General features: G+C 42.6%; 1 protein-coding gene across 7 annotated transcripts in view; it reads right to left on the reverse strand.

Moving 5' to 3' along the window:
* Positions 1-1447: 1447 nt before the first annotated feature.
* Positions 1448-17734, reverse strand: part of LOC147034366 (centrosomal protein of 85 kDa-like) — a 167196-nt gene continuing 150909 nt past the window's right edge. For all 7 annotated transcript variants that reach the window (XM_085881550.1, XM_085881534.1, XM_085881557.1 and 4 more), the window contains 3 exons: positions 13367-13429; positions 3253-3451; positions 1448-3017 (listed from right to left, as the gene is read on the reverse strand). In XM_085881550.1, the coding sequence (XP_085737676.1) occupies positions 2851-3017; positions 3253-3451; positions 13367-13429 (429 nt within the window). In that variant the 3' untranslated portion in view covers positions 1448-2850. The remainder of the gene's footprint in view (positions 3018-3252; positions 3452-13366; positions 13430-17734) is intronic.

Genomic DNA, 17734 nt, shown 5'->3' on the forward strand with positions numbered 1-17734 from the left:
GGAATATGTTTTAAATGGACACCTGAACCAAGGTTCCCAAAAATTCAGTGGCAACATGTAAATTTGGATTGTACACTTTGAGTCAATTCTAGAGCTGTTTTCAAATCACTCTTAACATTTAGAAATCGACTGATTACATGAGGACTCAAACTGGCTGTGCTGGGAGGGATGGGTGTGTCCCTGATGCAGGGTCTCTTGTACATTAGAGTGGGAATTTGTAATTTGGTCAGGGTGCTGGCGACAGCTCACATGCTCTTTGTGAGATATCTTGGGATCTTTAACGTTTATCAACTGATGTCAGCAAATGGGAGACCCAGTGTGCATACTGGAGTAACTGTGGAGGGTCAGGGGGCAGAGAGAGAGAGAGAGAGAGAGAGAGAGAGAGAGAGAGAGAGAGAGAGAGAGAGAGAGAGAGAGAGAGAGAGAGAGAGAGAGAGAGAGAGAGAGAGAGAGAGAGCGTGCAGAGGTTCCTAGACCGGAAGAGAGGTGAGACCTTTATGCGATGTGAGGGTAACAGGCTTTGTGCTTCGGCCTCATCATGGGACAAATTTAATAATTTTGAGAGCTTTCGATTCCACAGAATCCAACAGATGTGATATTGGAGTGTGAGCCCAAAGAGGACAGCAAGTCTTCATTGAGATACAGACAAATGCTTTGTGGACTGTGAGTCGACTGAATTTTCAAACAATGACTTGCAGTGATGGAGAATGCTCAGTCTGCAAGCTGGCTTTTAATTAGGGATTAAAAGGAGATGAGAGGATCCTGTTAAGAGCGACACTCTGACAAAGGGAGTGGAGGAAGTTAGTAATCCATGAGAGGAGGTGGCCTTAGATGCCATAAACAGGAAGGTTGGAAATCAAGGTGGGGTGCCAGATCTATTTCAAAAGGTTTGCCAGCCTGCTATTAGAAAACGCACTATGACGCTGAAATTATCGTTTCTTCAAATAGTTCCTGTTTGCAGACATGTCCGCTTGGTAACATCACATGATTAGTTGTTAATGTGAAAAAAAAAATAGATGGATTAATCAACCTATATATGGAAATGTCCCCAAATAAGAAAAGAATACAGGTTGGTATAAGGGACAGTTTGTGTTAAATTTAAAACGAGTTTTTAAAGTTTTAAAAAATAACCAACTGGATGGTTTGCTCGTTCACCTGACAGGATCATGAAAAGAGCCATACATTTACTTTGCTTAAAGAAATGTGTAAACGTCAAACTTTCGTGAACCAAGGCTACCTGATGAATCTTAAAATCAAGGAAACAATCTTTTTTTTCTTTTAAGTCTACACACTCACAAAATACTACTCCATGAATGGTACGAATCGGCTACGATGAACAAAAGTCAACAGAAGTTGCTGTTGGCAACAAAGCGTTTCAACCGATGCACACCGACCGGGTTGTCTCGTAAAGGTGGAAGCTCCATCAAAAGGTACAAACACCTGTTGCTGATTTGCTGCGATGACTTCGTCCACTGCATCGCAGTTCTTTGTTTTTTTTATTGCCATCATCAATATTCACATCATTATAAGTACAGTATTTACATTATGTTACTGGCACACAATGTCTCAATTAAAATATGCATGAATAAAGAATAAAGTGCAGTTGTGTGAGTTTGTGGGAAAAGATGAAGTCACATTATTATCTGTATCACTTACGGTATGATTATATATATATATATATATATATATATATATATATATATATATATATATATATATATATATATATATATCATACTTTTTTGCTACATATTCCACACATCCACCACTTTACGGTTACGGTAAGAGGTAGCCCTGCTGATAACACTGCAAAAAAAGGAAAAGGTTAATGTACAAAGTCACAAAAAGTGCATGTTTGTGGAAGACGCCTTCAGTGCGGGCCTTCCCTTTTAAAGCTGCCATTAATGACACTGTTACCTGATTTCAAGGGGGCTCCGTGGATGGCCTATGATTGTCAAACGGGTCGTTTCTCGAAGCTGCTCCAGCTATCTCGCATTGAGCTTCCCGGTTTTGGGATCAAAGTCCGTGTCTACCAAACAAATGCAAGGACGCGCACGAGGGTGTGCTGCCACGTGCAGAAAATTGCACAAATTATTTTTCACAAATTTGTGCGGATAGTTAAAATATAAATATCATAAACATGTTTCTTCATTGAAACATAATTCAAGCCGACATTCTGCGGTTAACAAACTGTGGTGGTGGGAGCCGCAGGTGCCTGGCTACCCATCGTTTAAATAAACGTCGCTTCCCACAATATCCCCCATCCCTAAAAAAAAAATGCATAGATATTTACATTATCAACAAATAGTTCATAGTTTAAAAAAACAAACACGTGCAATATTGGCAAGTCATCATATAAAACGAATCTAAATCTGGCTATCGAGAGATGGTATGATGGTATTGTCACGGTTAAAAATGAATCTTCTTCTTCTTCTTCCTTACCCCATGTCCGAATGACTTTGGGTCAGCAGCTCAGAAAGCATGTGTTGTTGACCCAATTTTTTTTCACAAACTGGTCGGTCAGGCCTAACGTTGGAAGCTGGTTGCGGCAGAAAATTTCATTTGGCTATGTTGCTGGTGGTCACTCGCCGACTCTGCATCGAAAGACACCGTGGGATATTTTACATCCACCAACAATCAATATGAGCAGACGTGTCCTCAGTTTAACATCCCATCCAACGGAGAGTATACACTTTTTTGGTACAATTTTTGCCTGCGAAGCACGAGTCTGACAGGTTTTGCAGTTGTGTCGAGAATAGAATCCCGACCAAACGACTCAAAGGCAAATGTGATTTCTCCGTGCCACGCCAGACATCGAGAACAAGATGCAATAAAAGGAGTAAAAAGACGTCATTGAACGAGGCAAGAATCCCCCATTTCACGGGCATAATGATCAGCGAGTGAGGAACGAAGAGTGTCGACATCATGCCGCATACTCCGAGCTCGTTCGAGCAGTCCCGGCAGCAGCTCAGGAAAGGAGGTCAAAGGCGAGAGTGTTGTGGACTCCTCACCAGTGGCTGCAGAGTGAAAATGAACACAAGAAAACGTGAATGAGATATGAAAGGGAAGGAGATGGAGATAAGGAAGCTGATGGCAAAAAGAAAATATTTTTTTGAAAAATAAAAAAGCGATAAAAGGAGTAGCAAAGTGCAGATGACAGAATGAATGTGTAGAACACCTTTGACTGTGAGATTAGAATCGTCAAATGACCAAGATTGAGCGATTAAGCAAATATCTATCTGAATTACTCACTGCTGAGTCCAAGTAACAGTGAAAGATCAGGAGACTGTTGTTGTTCCCGGTCAACCTGCAGTTTCCTCAGTACCTGCAGGCCCGAGGCACCAGCAAATAGCTCCATCATCACCTCCTGGAGGTCTTTCAGCACATGGGCCTCCACCTCACACTTTGCCACCACCTCGTTCTGTGCCCTGCACTCTCTCTCCCTTTCCCTCTGCACGGAACAAGGGGAATCAATTAGTGGAATCAGGAGTTTATTCTAAAAGTTTATTCATTTCATATAGTCGTTACCTCCACCACTAAAGGTTATGTTTTCACCCCTGTCTGTCTGTTTGTTTTGTCTTTGAGCAGAATATCTCAAAAAGTTACAAAAGGATTCAGACGAAAATTGGTGGACAGGTTGGGTGTGTGACTCGGATGAATTGATTAGATTTTGGTGAAGATCCGGATCCAGATCCGAGAATTTTAAACTGATTCTTCACCATTGAATGATAGGGCTAAAGATGATATACGTACAACAAAATAGCTCAAAAAATTATGGATGTATTTGGCCAAAAATTGGTGGACAGGTTGGTTGTGTGACAACAACAACAAAATGATTTGATTTTGGTGAAGATCCAAATCTAGATCCGGATACAAGAATTTTTTAATTTTTATAAATGATTCTTCACGATTGAGTGATGAGGCCAAAACTATATACAGCATGATATATCAAAAAGTTGTGAACGAGTTATGACAAAACTAGGTGGATGAGTTGGTTAGGTGACAAGACCAAGCCGATTAGATTTTGGTTCAGGTCCGGATCCAGATCCGGCCTATCAGTGGGATACAAAACATAAACTGCTCAACCTTGCGGAGGCATGCACCCTACCGAAAGCCGTTCTAGTTTTATCCTTTTTTAGATGTAAGTCATGAAAAGTCTTTGCTATTGCAATGACAGATGTCCAAAGGTTTGAGTGTCTGGATAGTGCAATTATAGTTCTGCAGGTTTTTAACCATGCTTGCTATCCTCGCCAGTTTGTTTCCACATTTCCATACACAACCTCTACATTTCTCTGATGATCTTATTCAATGAACACGAACCTATTGTTTATCCTCTTGGTGAAACTCCATCACTGCACACTGTGGATGATTTAAATCAGTAAACATTGAGTCATTTGAGAGAACGATTAAGCCAGCTGTCCCATTTGCTAACATTTGTGTGTGTACGTTAAAGATCCTACATCACCTTTCATAATGCAGGCCATTGTGGGCTGTACTAGTTCCAAATTCGAATTTTTGCTGTAATACATGGGGGGCACTGCAACAGTGGCACATAGGTTTTCTCGAGTAATCGTGTAATGAGCAGGTCAGGTTCCTAAATCTTAGTCAGATATGCATTCACTAAAGAGATCATCTAACCAGTGTTCAGTAATCTTTATACATGAAGCGCAGTTCATGTCTGTGTGTTACAAGCACCGCCCATCGATATACAGTATATTGTTACGGAAATGGCCCTTACTGGACTACTAAATATAGCATTAGCTCAGATCCCCCATTAAATGCATGTATAGCTAGGTTGTGTGGTAAAATGGACGTAACATGTGTGTCGGGAGGTGTAAAAGACTGTTTTTGTGTTCATACGGTGGTGAAACGAGGGATCGCTCTTCTTCCTCCCATCACGGATGACAGGCCCCTCCCAGTCAGCTGAGGGGTGTGGCCTGGAGAAGAGGTGACGTGAAGGGGGCGGAGCCTTTGGTCGGTTAGTCGCAGAGAGAGGCGGTCCTCGTGTGTCGATGAAGGAACGAGGGAGAGCGAAAGCGAAGACCTCAGGTTGAGGCTCAGTTTTGGCAGTTGGGGAAACTGCAGTCGGTTGAGAGGCTGCTCGTGTTTTGGAAGCGAGCGAACGGAGGAGGGACAGTGTGGAATCTGCCGGTAAAAAAACGGCAGTCGACTTTGAGAGGTTGCCGGCACGTGGAGTCGATGATCGACTCGGACGGGGAGGTGATCGACCGATTCAGCCTGCGTCTGGCCGTGGAGCCTCCGTCCATACTCACCTCACGGCTCGACATGGTGTCGGTCCGCCTGTGGAACTCTTACCTCGATTTGGGCCTTGACTGGAGGACAGGCCAGGCCTGGATTTGTATGCTGGACCTCGAGAGAGGTCGGCTGAGGCCCATCGTGAATTTGGCGGTCTCACATCGTCGACATTGCGTGGGGCCGGAACGCACTGAGGAGAGCATGCGCACGCGGTGACTTGAGCAGGAAAAGTACTGCGCCGCCATTCTTGCCGTGCGACGCATTCGAGCTGGGAGTTCAAACCCGTGGACACCCGCTTGTTTGTTACGAGCGACATTCGTGCTTCTTGACGCTTTCCTCTTGTCAATGAGACATCACCAAGTACTCTGTCTTGTCCTGCATGCATGCTGTTTGTCTGTCTGTCTTTGTCTGCACGTTGTCTAAGGCATATCTCAGTAGGGACCCCCTCGAAACCTGTAGACCGTGGTTCCCTAGTTAAGAATGGGTCGAGGATTGTTAATAAAACCACTGTCATGTTTATTGCTTGTGTTGTGATCCCTGATGTTCCCCAATAAATCTGGTTAATTCTTATGAAGTTGCCGCTATGGATTAATTTGTGTCGCGTTGAGGAACGATCCGTTCAATTGGCATATAAAACCAAAGTGGTTACAGACTGGTAGACTCTGCTCGGTCTCTGACAAAACCAGTCTGTAACCGGGGGTTCTATCTCCCCAACTGGCGAGGTACAAGGAGTACGTTGGTATCGCGATTGAAGACGCGTGACCCGAGGCCTGTGCCGAGCCGGCCAGCGTTATAGATCCCCGGAGACGGTGGTGGTGAGTGTGGCTCCAGGGACCGGGTGAGAATCCCGCCACCCCGGATCCGCAACAATATATATCTATATATATATATATATATATATATATATATATATATATATATATATATATATATATATATATATATATATATATATATATATATATATATATATATATCTCTTCTTCTTTCGGCTGCTCCCGTTAGGGGTCGCCACAGCGGATCATCCGTATGATGCGCATAGTGATTTGGCACATGTTTTACGCCGGATGCCTTTCCTGACGCAACCCTGGTCGCCTCTTACGACACAGGGATATGGTACACCTATTTTAACCGGGGCATACACCGGCCCAGTATACTGGTACTCATTTCGCCGACCTCGGAAGGATGACAGGCTGAGTCAACCCCCTGGTGTATTAATTCAGTGGCCCAACGGGGCTTGAACTCAGGACCCTTTGGATCCCAAGCCGCTGCCCGAACCACTGCGCCAACACCAGGTATATATATATATATATATATATATATATATATATATATATATATATATATATATATATATATATATATATATATATATATATATATATATATATATATATACATACATATATGTATATATATATATATATATATATATATATATATATACATATACATATATATATATATACATATACATATATATATATCCATCCACTGGGACCATACTCTGTGCAGAGCGTTGGTGCTGCCGAAGCAGTCTCCTTGGCTATTGGGCACAATCCTGGACGGGTCGCCACTCCGACACAGGATACCAGCATGCTGGCACTCATTTTGCCGACCTCGGAAGGATGACAGGCAGAGTCAACCCCACCTGGTATTAATTCAACAGCCGAGTGGGATTTGAACTCAGGATACTCGGATCCTAAGCCCACCACCCTAACCATTAAGCCAACACCAGGCATATATATATATATATATATATATATATATATATATATATATATATATATATATATATATATATATATATATATATATATATATATATATATATACATATATATGAAAAACACGGTCCGTCTGTCTGACTCTCCATCCGTGAAGCTGTGTGAGTATCTGTCTATTCATAACATACTGTTTAAACATTAGTTGCACCCTGACTACACGTACGTCTATCAATTACGTTCTATTTGAATGCACCTTTTAAAGCTTTCAACCCTTTAGACTGCTGAGGGCCCAAAGACCTTCAAATACCCTTTGAGACCTTGAAGACCCTTAAGACCCCAAAGCCCCTTTAAGACCGCAAAGGCCCTATACAACACAAAAATCCATAATACCCCTATAACCCATAAGACCATAAAGATCCTTTAGACCCCTATGAGACCCTTAGACCCTTTAGACCCTTTGAGCCTCGTCCTGGTGGAGGTGTTGCTCTCTTCATCAAAGACTCTATTCCTCACTCTCCATGCACTGCTCTCACTCCCCCACACCCCCAGGAATACCTCTGGCTTCGGCTTCCCCTCCACTCCCACCTCATGTTTATATGTGTACTGTACCGTCCACCTAACAGTGATGACTCCATCTACACCTCACTATCCGAAAACATGGACCATCTTCTATCTTCTCATCCAAACTCTCTCTTCCTCTTATGTGGTGACTTCAATTGTCATCACGCTAGTTGGCTAGGTGTGGGTACCTCTCTCATCTGCCATGGCACCTCAGCAAAAGCTTTCTGCGACTCATTAGGACTGACTCAATCGGTCAACTTCCCGACCCGGATCTCAACCAATGGTACTCCATCTCTTCTGGATCTGATTTTGACAAATTTCGCTGACAATATCTGCTGTTCTTCCTTCGCTCCAATCGGTTCTTCTGACCACGTCCTTGTTAAAGTGGACATATCTCTGGCTGTTATCAGAGAACCACCTCACCGCCGTCGAGTCTGGCATTTCACTCAAGCCGACTGGCAGGGTCTCCGAGCAGCCATCAAACTGACAGACTGGTCTCCTATTACTACTTTCTCAAACATCAACTCATCCTGGGAATTCTTTCAAAGAAATTTGCTCTCCCTCATGCACAGATTTATCCCCTCTCGTGTTCAGTTGTCTTACCCTTCCTTCCGCCCTTGGTTTACTGAAGCTTGTGGCGAGGCAGTTGTCCTGAAACAACTTGCCTTTGCCTCATGGAAAGCAAACCCAACTGAGGACAATCTCAGTTCCTTCCACAAAGCTCAGAACAAGTGTGTATCTACCCTCAGGAGAGCCAGAAAACAACATCTTTCTCATCTCAAGTCTGAACTCTCAAACCTCTCTCCCTCCTCAGAATCCTGGTGGCGTTTAATCAAATCTGTTACTGGTGTATGTTCCCCCTCCATCCCCTCCCTTACCTCAAATGGCCGCACTGCTGATACCACACGTGATAAAGCTGAATGTCTAAACTCGGTGTTTGCAGCTAAATCTTGTGTCCTAAACCCATCACTATGTCTACCCACTTTACCCAGTCGCACCTAACTGTCCCTGGACTCTGTATCCTTTTCTCCTGACAAGGTGGAGAGCTTGCTTTCAAACCTCGAGTCAGATTCTGCAACCGGTCCAGACTGCATCAGCCCACGTGTCCTCAAAGCCTGCTCTTCTGCTCTTGCTCACCCTCTCTCTGTTCTATTCACCCTCTCATTTGCCCAAGGTCATCTGCCATCTGCTTGGAAATCTGCTAACATCACTGCCCTGCATAAAAAAGGTGCAAAAACAGACCCCTGTAATTACAGACCAATCAGCCTTCTCCCAATCATCAGCAAGGTTATGGAATCCATCATCGCTTCAGACATGAAATCCATCCTCTTCTCCTATGGCTTGATTTCTAATCATCAATTTGGTTTCAGACCAGGTCACTCTACCCTGGATATGCTGCTTCTGCTCTCCCATCAATGGATGGAGGTCCTCAATGCCAGACAGGAAATCCGAGTCGTATCCCTGGACATATCACGTGCTTTTGACACAGTCTGGCACCCTGCCCTACTCACCAAACTCTCTTCCCATGGTATTCAAGGCTATCTCCACTCATGGCTCGCAGACTTCCTCTCCTGTCGCAGTCAACGTGTGGCCCTAAATGGAGTTCTTTCATCCCCTCTTCCTGTGCAGGCTGGAGTTCCTCAAGGTAGCTTTCTGGGCCCTGTTCTTTTTCTGGTTTTCATCAATGATCTCTCCGACTCTCTGGAAAATCCTCTATTTCTCTTTGCCGATGACTCCACCCTCTGCCGTACCATCCGTCATCCCTCAGACCGGCAAGCAGCAGCTTCTTCGCTCACTGCAGATCTGGATAAAATCACAAACTGGTCCAACACGTGGAACATGTCTTTCAATCCTGACAAATCTCACACTCTCACTTTGTCTCTTCAAAAGGACCGTTTAGAAACCCCCCCCCATCCACTTTCTCAACAATCCTCTGGAAGAAGTCTTTTCTTTCAAGCTTCTGGGTCTCACTATCTGCCATGACCTTTCCTGGGAAAGTCACATTTCCAACCTCGCCTCAAAAGCCAGTCGCCGACTGGGAATCCTCCGTCGTGCAAAGTCCTTCCTCGACCCTCTTGAGCTCCTGACCACTTACAAAGCTTTTGTCCGTAGCCTGATGGAGTACTGCTCTCCCCTCTGGGCTGGTGCTTCTGCCTCCCACCTTTCTCGGCTTCACGCTATCGAAACCAGGGCATTTAAGATCATCGGCATCTCCCGCAATGAAGCTGAGTCTTTGGGCCTCTCACTCAATCACTGCAGGTTGGTCGGTTGTCTTTCTGTCTTCTACCGACTCCTCTCCAACCTTGCCCCCCCCTGCTCTCTCTGCGATTTGTCCCCACCACATTTCCACAGGGCGCTCAAGGTCCGCCAACAATCCCCTTCTGGTAAAACTACCAAAATCACGAATCACTGCTCATCTTCACTCTTTTATTCCTCTTTTTCCCCGCCTTTGGAATAAACTTCCTCACTCTATTCTTTCCCATTCTTCCCTCCAGGCTTTCAAAACAGCTGTTCACCACCACCTCTTATCTTCCCCCATCCAAATCCTCAATCTTTTCTACCCCTGATAATCCACCCAAGCCCACTTCCTTCAATTCCCCTGCTTTCCTTCCTGAAAGTCCCTGTAATGTCCATCTTCTCTTCGCCATGTTCCCCGTCCCATCCCCATCCCTCTCCCTTCCACAGTACACCTAATGTGTCTGTTCCCCACTGTTTTGTCCCTTCCACTCCCGCCCCTCTTATCTCATGCCCACTTGCTGTGAGTTGTGTGTTAGCTCTCATACGAGCCTCGACAAGGTATACAAAAAAAAAAGACCCTTTATACCCCAAACACCCATAAGACCCCTATTACCCTAAAAACCTCTAAGACCCTTGTGGGTTGTGGAGTCACAGCTGAAACCCAAATCATATCCAGGTTCCTCCTGATGACTCCATCTTTCATCTTTGCTCTTTACTTCTTTGGGTTCCTTCTTGGTCTTCCATTTGATTAAGACCCCAAAGACCCTTTAAGACACCACAAACCAGATAGACCCTTAAAGACCCTTTCGACGTCTACGACCACTATAACTATAAAGATATCTAAGACCCTTTAAAACCTCAAAGACCATAAAGACTCTTTACACCCCAAAGACCCCTCAGACCCTTGAAGACCCCTTTTACCTTTGAGACCCTTTCAACACTTTCGATCCCTTCACCCTTAAGAGCTTTTATACCTTTAAGACCCCAAGAACCTTTCGAAATTTGTACCCTTAAGTCCCTTTAGACCCCTTAGACCTTAACACCATTTAGACCCCTTCCACCCTTCAGACAGATTCAACAGCTTGGACTCTTGACCATTTAGAGCTTTAGACTACTTTGACCTTTTTAGACCCTTTTCACATGCTTGAGAGATTATACCCTTTTGACCCTGAGACACTAACTACTGTTGGAACGTACCCTTTATAGACCATCTTGAACCCTTTAAAGGTCCCCTGACATGCCAAAGTACATAAATTTCATTTATATATGTCCTAAAAGAGTTTTTCATCATGATTTCAGATTTGACAATGTTTTTTCACAATACTCATTCTGTAAAATGTAAAATTAAAAAACAAACGTCTTCGGGAACGCCTCTAAAAATTCTCCTGAAAGGGGCGTAACCCACATGACATCAACTACAAGATTACAAAGGCTGCACATAAATTACTCGAGTTGGTGGTCTACATGATTCTATTGGCTTTCTGTGTGTTTCCACATTTGATTGGTCGACTGAACCGCTTCGTTCATTTCTGCTTTAAAAAAAAAAATCGAACATTTGTTTTTGAATAATGGATGACATTGACTTTCACTTGTCTGGTAACGACAATGAGTGTGAGAGAAATGAAGGATTTTGGTCTGAATCACATGGAGAATTGTGGTAGAACATAGTCACGGGAGGTGAAGTTCAGGCAGCTGGAAATTAAATACGGCCTTTGCAGTTCGAGCCCGAAGCAGGACAAGCAGAGGAAAATGGCGATGAAATTCCCAGAGTTCATGATGATTGGGAGGACATCGAAGGAAGACTTGGCAATAACAATTGGTTAGACTAAATCCTATTCGTAATTCAATAATGTAAATTTGACTTGCATACTGCTAGATATCAGAAATATTTTAGTGAGGTGACGTGAATAGCGCAGCGCAGCGGACATGTTGCTCCACGGCGAATTAATCACAAACAAGTCATCATGTCATCGGCACATGTCATCGGCCGTATCTCTCCGCGCATAAAACGAAGCAATCTCGCTGTCCAGATACGATGAAAACTTGTGTGCAGAACACACCTTGTGACACAATTGTCTCGAGTAGTTCGATAAATCTGACGTTCTGTTGCATTTTTATTTATTTTATTCCTACTATCGTCATGTAGCGCCATTAGAAAACAATGAAGAAAAGTGAATAATAAAAGAAAGCTACAGCACGTCAGATTTATCTTTCGAGTCGGACAGACGACGGATTTATTGGACTAGTCTAGACTCTAGAGTTGACAAGTAACTTGTATGAGCATGCACACAATGTACAAGTCAATGCGTAAGAGTCCCGAGGCTATGAGGCCGTGTAATAGGACAGATAAATTTGTCTTTCATAGTTGTGCAAACATTTTTTCCCCTTTTCTTTTATTACAGCATTTTGGCTAAATGTTAATGAATAGCAAGCCAATGGAAGCAGTACCTTCACTTTAGATGTCCATATTCTCCGACGATTATCATCTTTCGGGAATACATGAAGGCTTACACCGTCTTTGCTTGTATTACTGCATCCTGCTACGATACATCTTGCAGGCATTTTCGAAAGTACGGCTAAAACTCTTTAAAACTTTCGCGAAACCATCACTGGAATTAAGACGATCACAGAGATTGCACTAACATGTGCAAAATGCATTTGTAGGTACTGTATAAGGCGCGCGACATCTCGACTCTCGAGTCAATCCATTCTGTGCGAGTTACTGTATGTGACGTCACGCTGCGATTCGCTGAAGTCCATTTTTTTAGGGGCTGAGCATAGCAAGTTGTGAATAGCTCCAGAAATGATCGAAAGATTGCTCTAATTATTCCATTTTTGATTAAAAAAAAAAAAACATGGGTGATTTCTTCTCTAGGAAGGTCAAGTTAATTTATAAATAACAAATTTATTTTGCATGTCAGGGGACCTTTAAGTGCACACCACACAAACATCTATAGTTTTCTTGCAAAACACAGACTATACTTTTTTCAGCAAATAATGCGCAAACTCGACCCACTTTAATTTGCCTTTCATTTGGATTTTAGAATGAGATTTCTAAAATCCACTGTCTGGGTGGGTACTCCGTTTGCTCATATATAAACAAGAAAGTCTGTTTGTTTGTTAGTTTATGCATTTAGGCCCTGCAGGAACCAGTACAACCAAACTTTGCATGGCCTCCTCTTTCATCCAGAGGAAGGTCACGGGCAATGTTTGGATAAAAATTAATTCACCTCAGATAATTGGCCTTTAGGCCTCGATGGGATATTGTTCTTATATACTGCCTGGTTTCCCCCCCCCCCCCCCCGAGAGCAATCGAGTTATATGTGTTCTGAAGATCATAGGTTGAGGTTGTAGTGATTTGTTGTCAACAAAAGAAATTTAATTGTTACAGTATTTCATTGAATTGACAATGCCGGGTACTTCAGCTAGTTGGTTATACAGCTGCTCCAGCTATGTTTGGTGTTACGAAGGAAACTGAGACACAGAAATACGAAGATTGACTAATGAAGGCAGAAAGTGAATGCCTGCAATTTAAGCTGAGGTGCTTTGTTAGTCCAGGAGAAAAAAAAAGATCCAGATCTTGCCTCTAGTTCAACAGCAAACTCAGCTGTCATCGTCTCCATTCTGTTCTGTTGTGCCTCGATGATCTGCAGGAACAACAAGCCATTAAACTTACATTTTGAAATCTATCCATTACATTCACCTGCCCTCTGTATGAACATGGATCAAACTCATCCACCTCACATTAATTGGGACATTCATCAAGCTCAACATCTTCCATTTGGACATTCCGAAAATTCAACTGCTATTAATTTTGTCATCCATTCAATTCACCTGCTGTTCATGTGGACCGTCCACCAAACTTACTGTCTTTCATGTAGACATCCCTCACTCATCATCTTTCATTTGGAATTTCTTCACTCAACATCTTCCATTTAGACATCCATTCAACTCACCTGCCTTTCATTTGGACATCTATCAAACTCACCTGGTTTATGCGTAACAGTTTGCCATTGTGCTAAGAGAATACAAAAGAAAACTTCACATTTTGTTGCACAATTTTCAGTATTTATGATATAAAGGTGATGTGACCAAGTGTGCTACCTTGTATTTTATTGTTTGCAAAATCGAAGATTTTTCAAATGCATTGGTCAGTGGATTTTGTTATTTTGTTTGTCTGTTTGTCACCTACAGGTCAAAATTTTAAACCAATCTTGACAAAACTTCACCACATGGTAGAGTTTGTCATAAGGAAGAAGCATATTGTTTTTGAGGTCAAAAGGTCAACATAGGCCAAAGGTCAACAACTTAGGTGAGATTTCAAAAATCCTCAATTTTCATCTGATTAACTTGAAATTTAAAGAGGATTTATATTTCAGATCACTGAATTCAACTTGCCAAATATTTTTAAGGTCAACATTGACCAAAAGGTCAACATAGGCCCAAGATCAACAACTAAGGTGGTATTTCTAAAATCCTCAATTTTCATCCCATTGACTTGAAATTTGAAGAGGATTTGCAAATCGGGTCACTGAATTCAACCAGTCAATTATTTTGAGGTCAACATCGGCCAAAAGGTCAACATAGACTGAATTTCTAAAACTGTCAATTTTCATCCGATTGACTTGAAATTTGAAGAGGAGTTCCATATTTAGTCATTGCATTCAACCAACGAATTATTTTTGAGACCAAATTTGTTTTTTGTCAACATGGATGTTGCGAGTATCGTGCTCTGCACGATGTCGTCTTCTTGTTTTATATTATCATGCATATTATTTAAAAAATGTTTTCATCATCATAAGCACAGTGTGTGTGTTCCCTTCAGAATCCTCAATGCAATTTACCTTAATTTTCCAGCTTTTAAAGCACTGCCATGATCTAAAATCCCGGTTTACAAGATGCTTAACTCTTCAAAGGGAATCAAGTTCTGGAAAGAACCTACAAAATAGAATTGGATGCAAATGTATCTGGATATGCCTCCACCCATGTGAGATGCCAACCCCCTGCGTTTGATGAGAGAGAGAGAGAGAGAGAGAGAGAGAGAGAGAGAGAGAGAGAGAGAGAGAGAGAGAGAGAGAGAGAGAGAGAGAGAGAGAGAGAGAGAGAGAGAGAGAGAGAGAGAGAGAGAGAGAGAGAGAGAGAGAGAGAGAGAGAGAGAGAGAGAGAGAGAGAGAGAGAGAGAGAGAGAGAGAGAGAGAGAGAGATCAGTAGAAGACAACACAAGATTCTTCTAATTCGAGCTATGGTCTGCAAAACAATTTTCAAAGGGCACATGCCCTTTGATCTTTCAATCTTTTGAATGAAAAATGTAATCGGTTCATTTTCATATTCAAGTCATCACTTCTTCCCAGTTTGGTTGAAATCGAACTTTGGTTGAAACCCCTTCATTGGTTCACAAGTTATAGTGGTGACCAGGGTCACAACACTCATGTTCATATGATGTCTAGAGCCCTTCGTCCTCTCTCCACGCAGAGCAGTCAGTGATTACCTGCATCTTAGCCTCACTGGGGAACATCTCTGGCCTCTCTCTAGAACGTCACTCACACCACCCAAATGCTGGCACGCTCCCAAAATCCTTTTAACTTGGATAGTACACTCATAACAGGAGTAGAAGCTGTAACAGTTACACCTCAAACTCTTGCCCACAAGTAGGTTCCACATAACTGGATGGCTTAATAGGCCTGAGGGAATTTTCATTCCCAATTCCCTCTTACCTTGTTATGCACCATGTACTCACCCATTCCCCCAACCCCCTCATTTGAAGTGTACAAGCTTAGGGTAAGCAGAAAATGTTTGCTTCCAATAACAGAGCAGAAATATGAAGGTGTAGGTACCTCGGGAATGTAATTTTAACCCTCGCCAGAGGAGATGGTTTGGGTTTGAGCCCGTCTGTTTGTCTGTCTGTCAGTTTGTTTGTCTGCACAGAACTTTAGTGTTTTTCTCTGCAACCGCTTATCAGATTGAGACAAAATTTTCAACATTGGCTCGACTTCTCATGTCAAATGTTTTCATGATAATCATGACATCATAGGTCACGTGGTGTGGCACCTATCTATCTATAATTCCAGCAATGTGTGTCTGTGTGTGTGTGTGTGTGTGTGTGTGTGTGTGTGTGTGTTTGTGTGTGTTTGTGTTTGTGTGTGTTTGTGTCTGTGTGTGTGTCTGTGTGTGTGTGTGTGTGTGTGTGTGTGTGTGTGTGTGTGTGTGTGTGTGTGTGTGTGTTTGTGTGTGTTTGCGTTTGTGTGTGTGTGTGTGTGTCTGTGTGTGTGTGTCTGTGACCGCTGTTTCTCGACAACCACTGGTCCGATCTAATTTAAACTTACCAGGTATATTGCTGGGGCCCTGTGGATGTGCCTTTTCAAGGTTTGATATTAATCGGACAAGTGCTTCCCAAGTTATGGCCATTTATTTACAAACCAATGACAAGACACGTTGCTGCGTAGGCGTGGCCGATGGGGAAGAGAACCTCAGCCTCATTCCCCATTATGGGTTACAACGTACGGACTTCCGGATAGTGATGACTTAATGTATTCTAATAATTTCTCGATTTCTTATGCACATTTATCGATAAACACAATGCCCCAATCCAGTCGTCATTTACGAGAGCAAAGGAACGGCCTGTGTGTTTGTTTGAAAGTTATTATTTTTTTTTTTGTTTGTTTTTGTTTTTTTGTTGTTTGTTTTTGTTTTTGCACGTACGTTTTTTTTTTCTTCTTATTTTTTTTCTCTTCTCTTCTCTTTGTGTTCTTCCTTGCGATGACATTGCGAAAAGGCAAAATACATTGGCGCTAATTGAATAATTGGCCATTAAAACTAAATTGCGAATAATCGTAACTGCGATATACGAACTTCCGGACAGTGAGGACTTAACTTCCGGACTTCCGGATAGTGACGACTTACTGTATTCTTTCTCGATTCTTTCTCGATTTATCGACTTACTGTACTTTCTCGATTTCTTTCTCGATTTTCTTAAACACAATGCCCCAATCCAGTCGTCGTTTAGGACAGCGAAGGAACGGCCTGTGTGGTTGCTTGAAAGTTTTTTTTTTTTGCACATACGGCCACGCACGTACGGGCACGCGAGAGCGAAGGAACGGCCTGTGTTGTTGTTGTTGTTTCTGGCACGCGGTTTGAAAGTTTTTTTTTTTTTTGCATCTATGGCCACGCACGTACGGGCATGCACTAGTATTGGAAAAATGGAAAAACTTTGGACCTCTGCATCTCTGAAACCGCAAAAAGGAAAAAATTGAAACTTGGCACAGAGCAAGTCCTCACGGGGAATGAGTGTGGTTTTTTATAACGTCATAGGTGCCTTCGGTATGATGTCATAATTGCATATGTAGAAAGCCACATCCGATCAGCATGAACATTTTTGAGGGTCATCTCAGGATAAAATTGTCCACAGAAAAAAAAATTGATGACGTCATCGGTCACAAATTTGGCAGCCATATTGTTTTTTTTTTAAACATTCAAAAATTGTCTTCTCTGAAGTGGCTGAACAGATCGAAGTGAAACTTTACATATATTTACATATCTCATTTCAATTCAATGTGGTGAATTAACGTGAATCGAGGGACATGACGCGGGATCACATGTTGTGCCTCTCGCGTATAAGGGGAGGTCTCTCTGCGGCACGAGTGATTGTCCCCGGGGCATTGCTATTGACATCGGCTGTCCACTTGATGCTCGTTAACTGAAGGTGCTCATTGACTGGTGAGAATGGAGATTATATCGAACTCCGTGCTTACGCGGATTTAGTCTGCAATGGTTAACTGCACATGTATACGTTTCTGCTTATGTACTCCTAGCTGAACCTGTATTTCCTGGTGTGCCCACAGAAGCGGCTCCAATCAAATGGAATAAAGCCTAAACTCTGAAGGTTCATCTCTCGCTCTCATTTCAATTTATTCCATTTGATTTTCTCGGCTCTCTCAACCAAAGATGGACAAGAT

This window comes from Eptatretus burgeri, chromosome 1, assembly GCF_056783735.1.
Source record: "Eptatretus burgeri isolate ZD-2024b chromosome 1, Ebu_testis_v1, whole genome shotgun sequence".
NCBI lineage: Eukaryota > Metazoa > Chordata > Myxini > Myxiniformes > Myxinidae > Eptatretus > Eptatretus burgeri.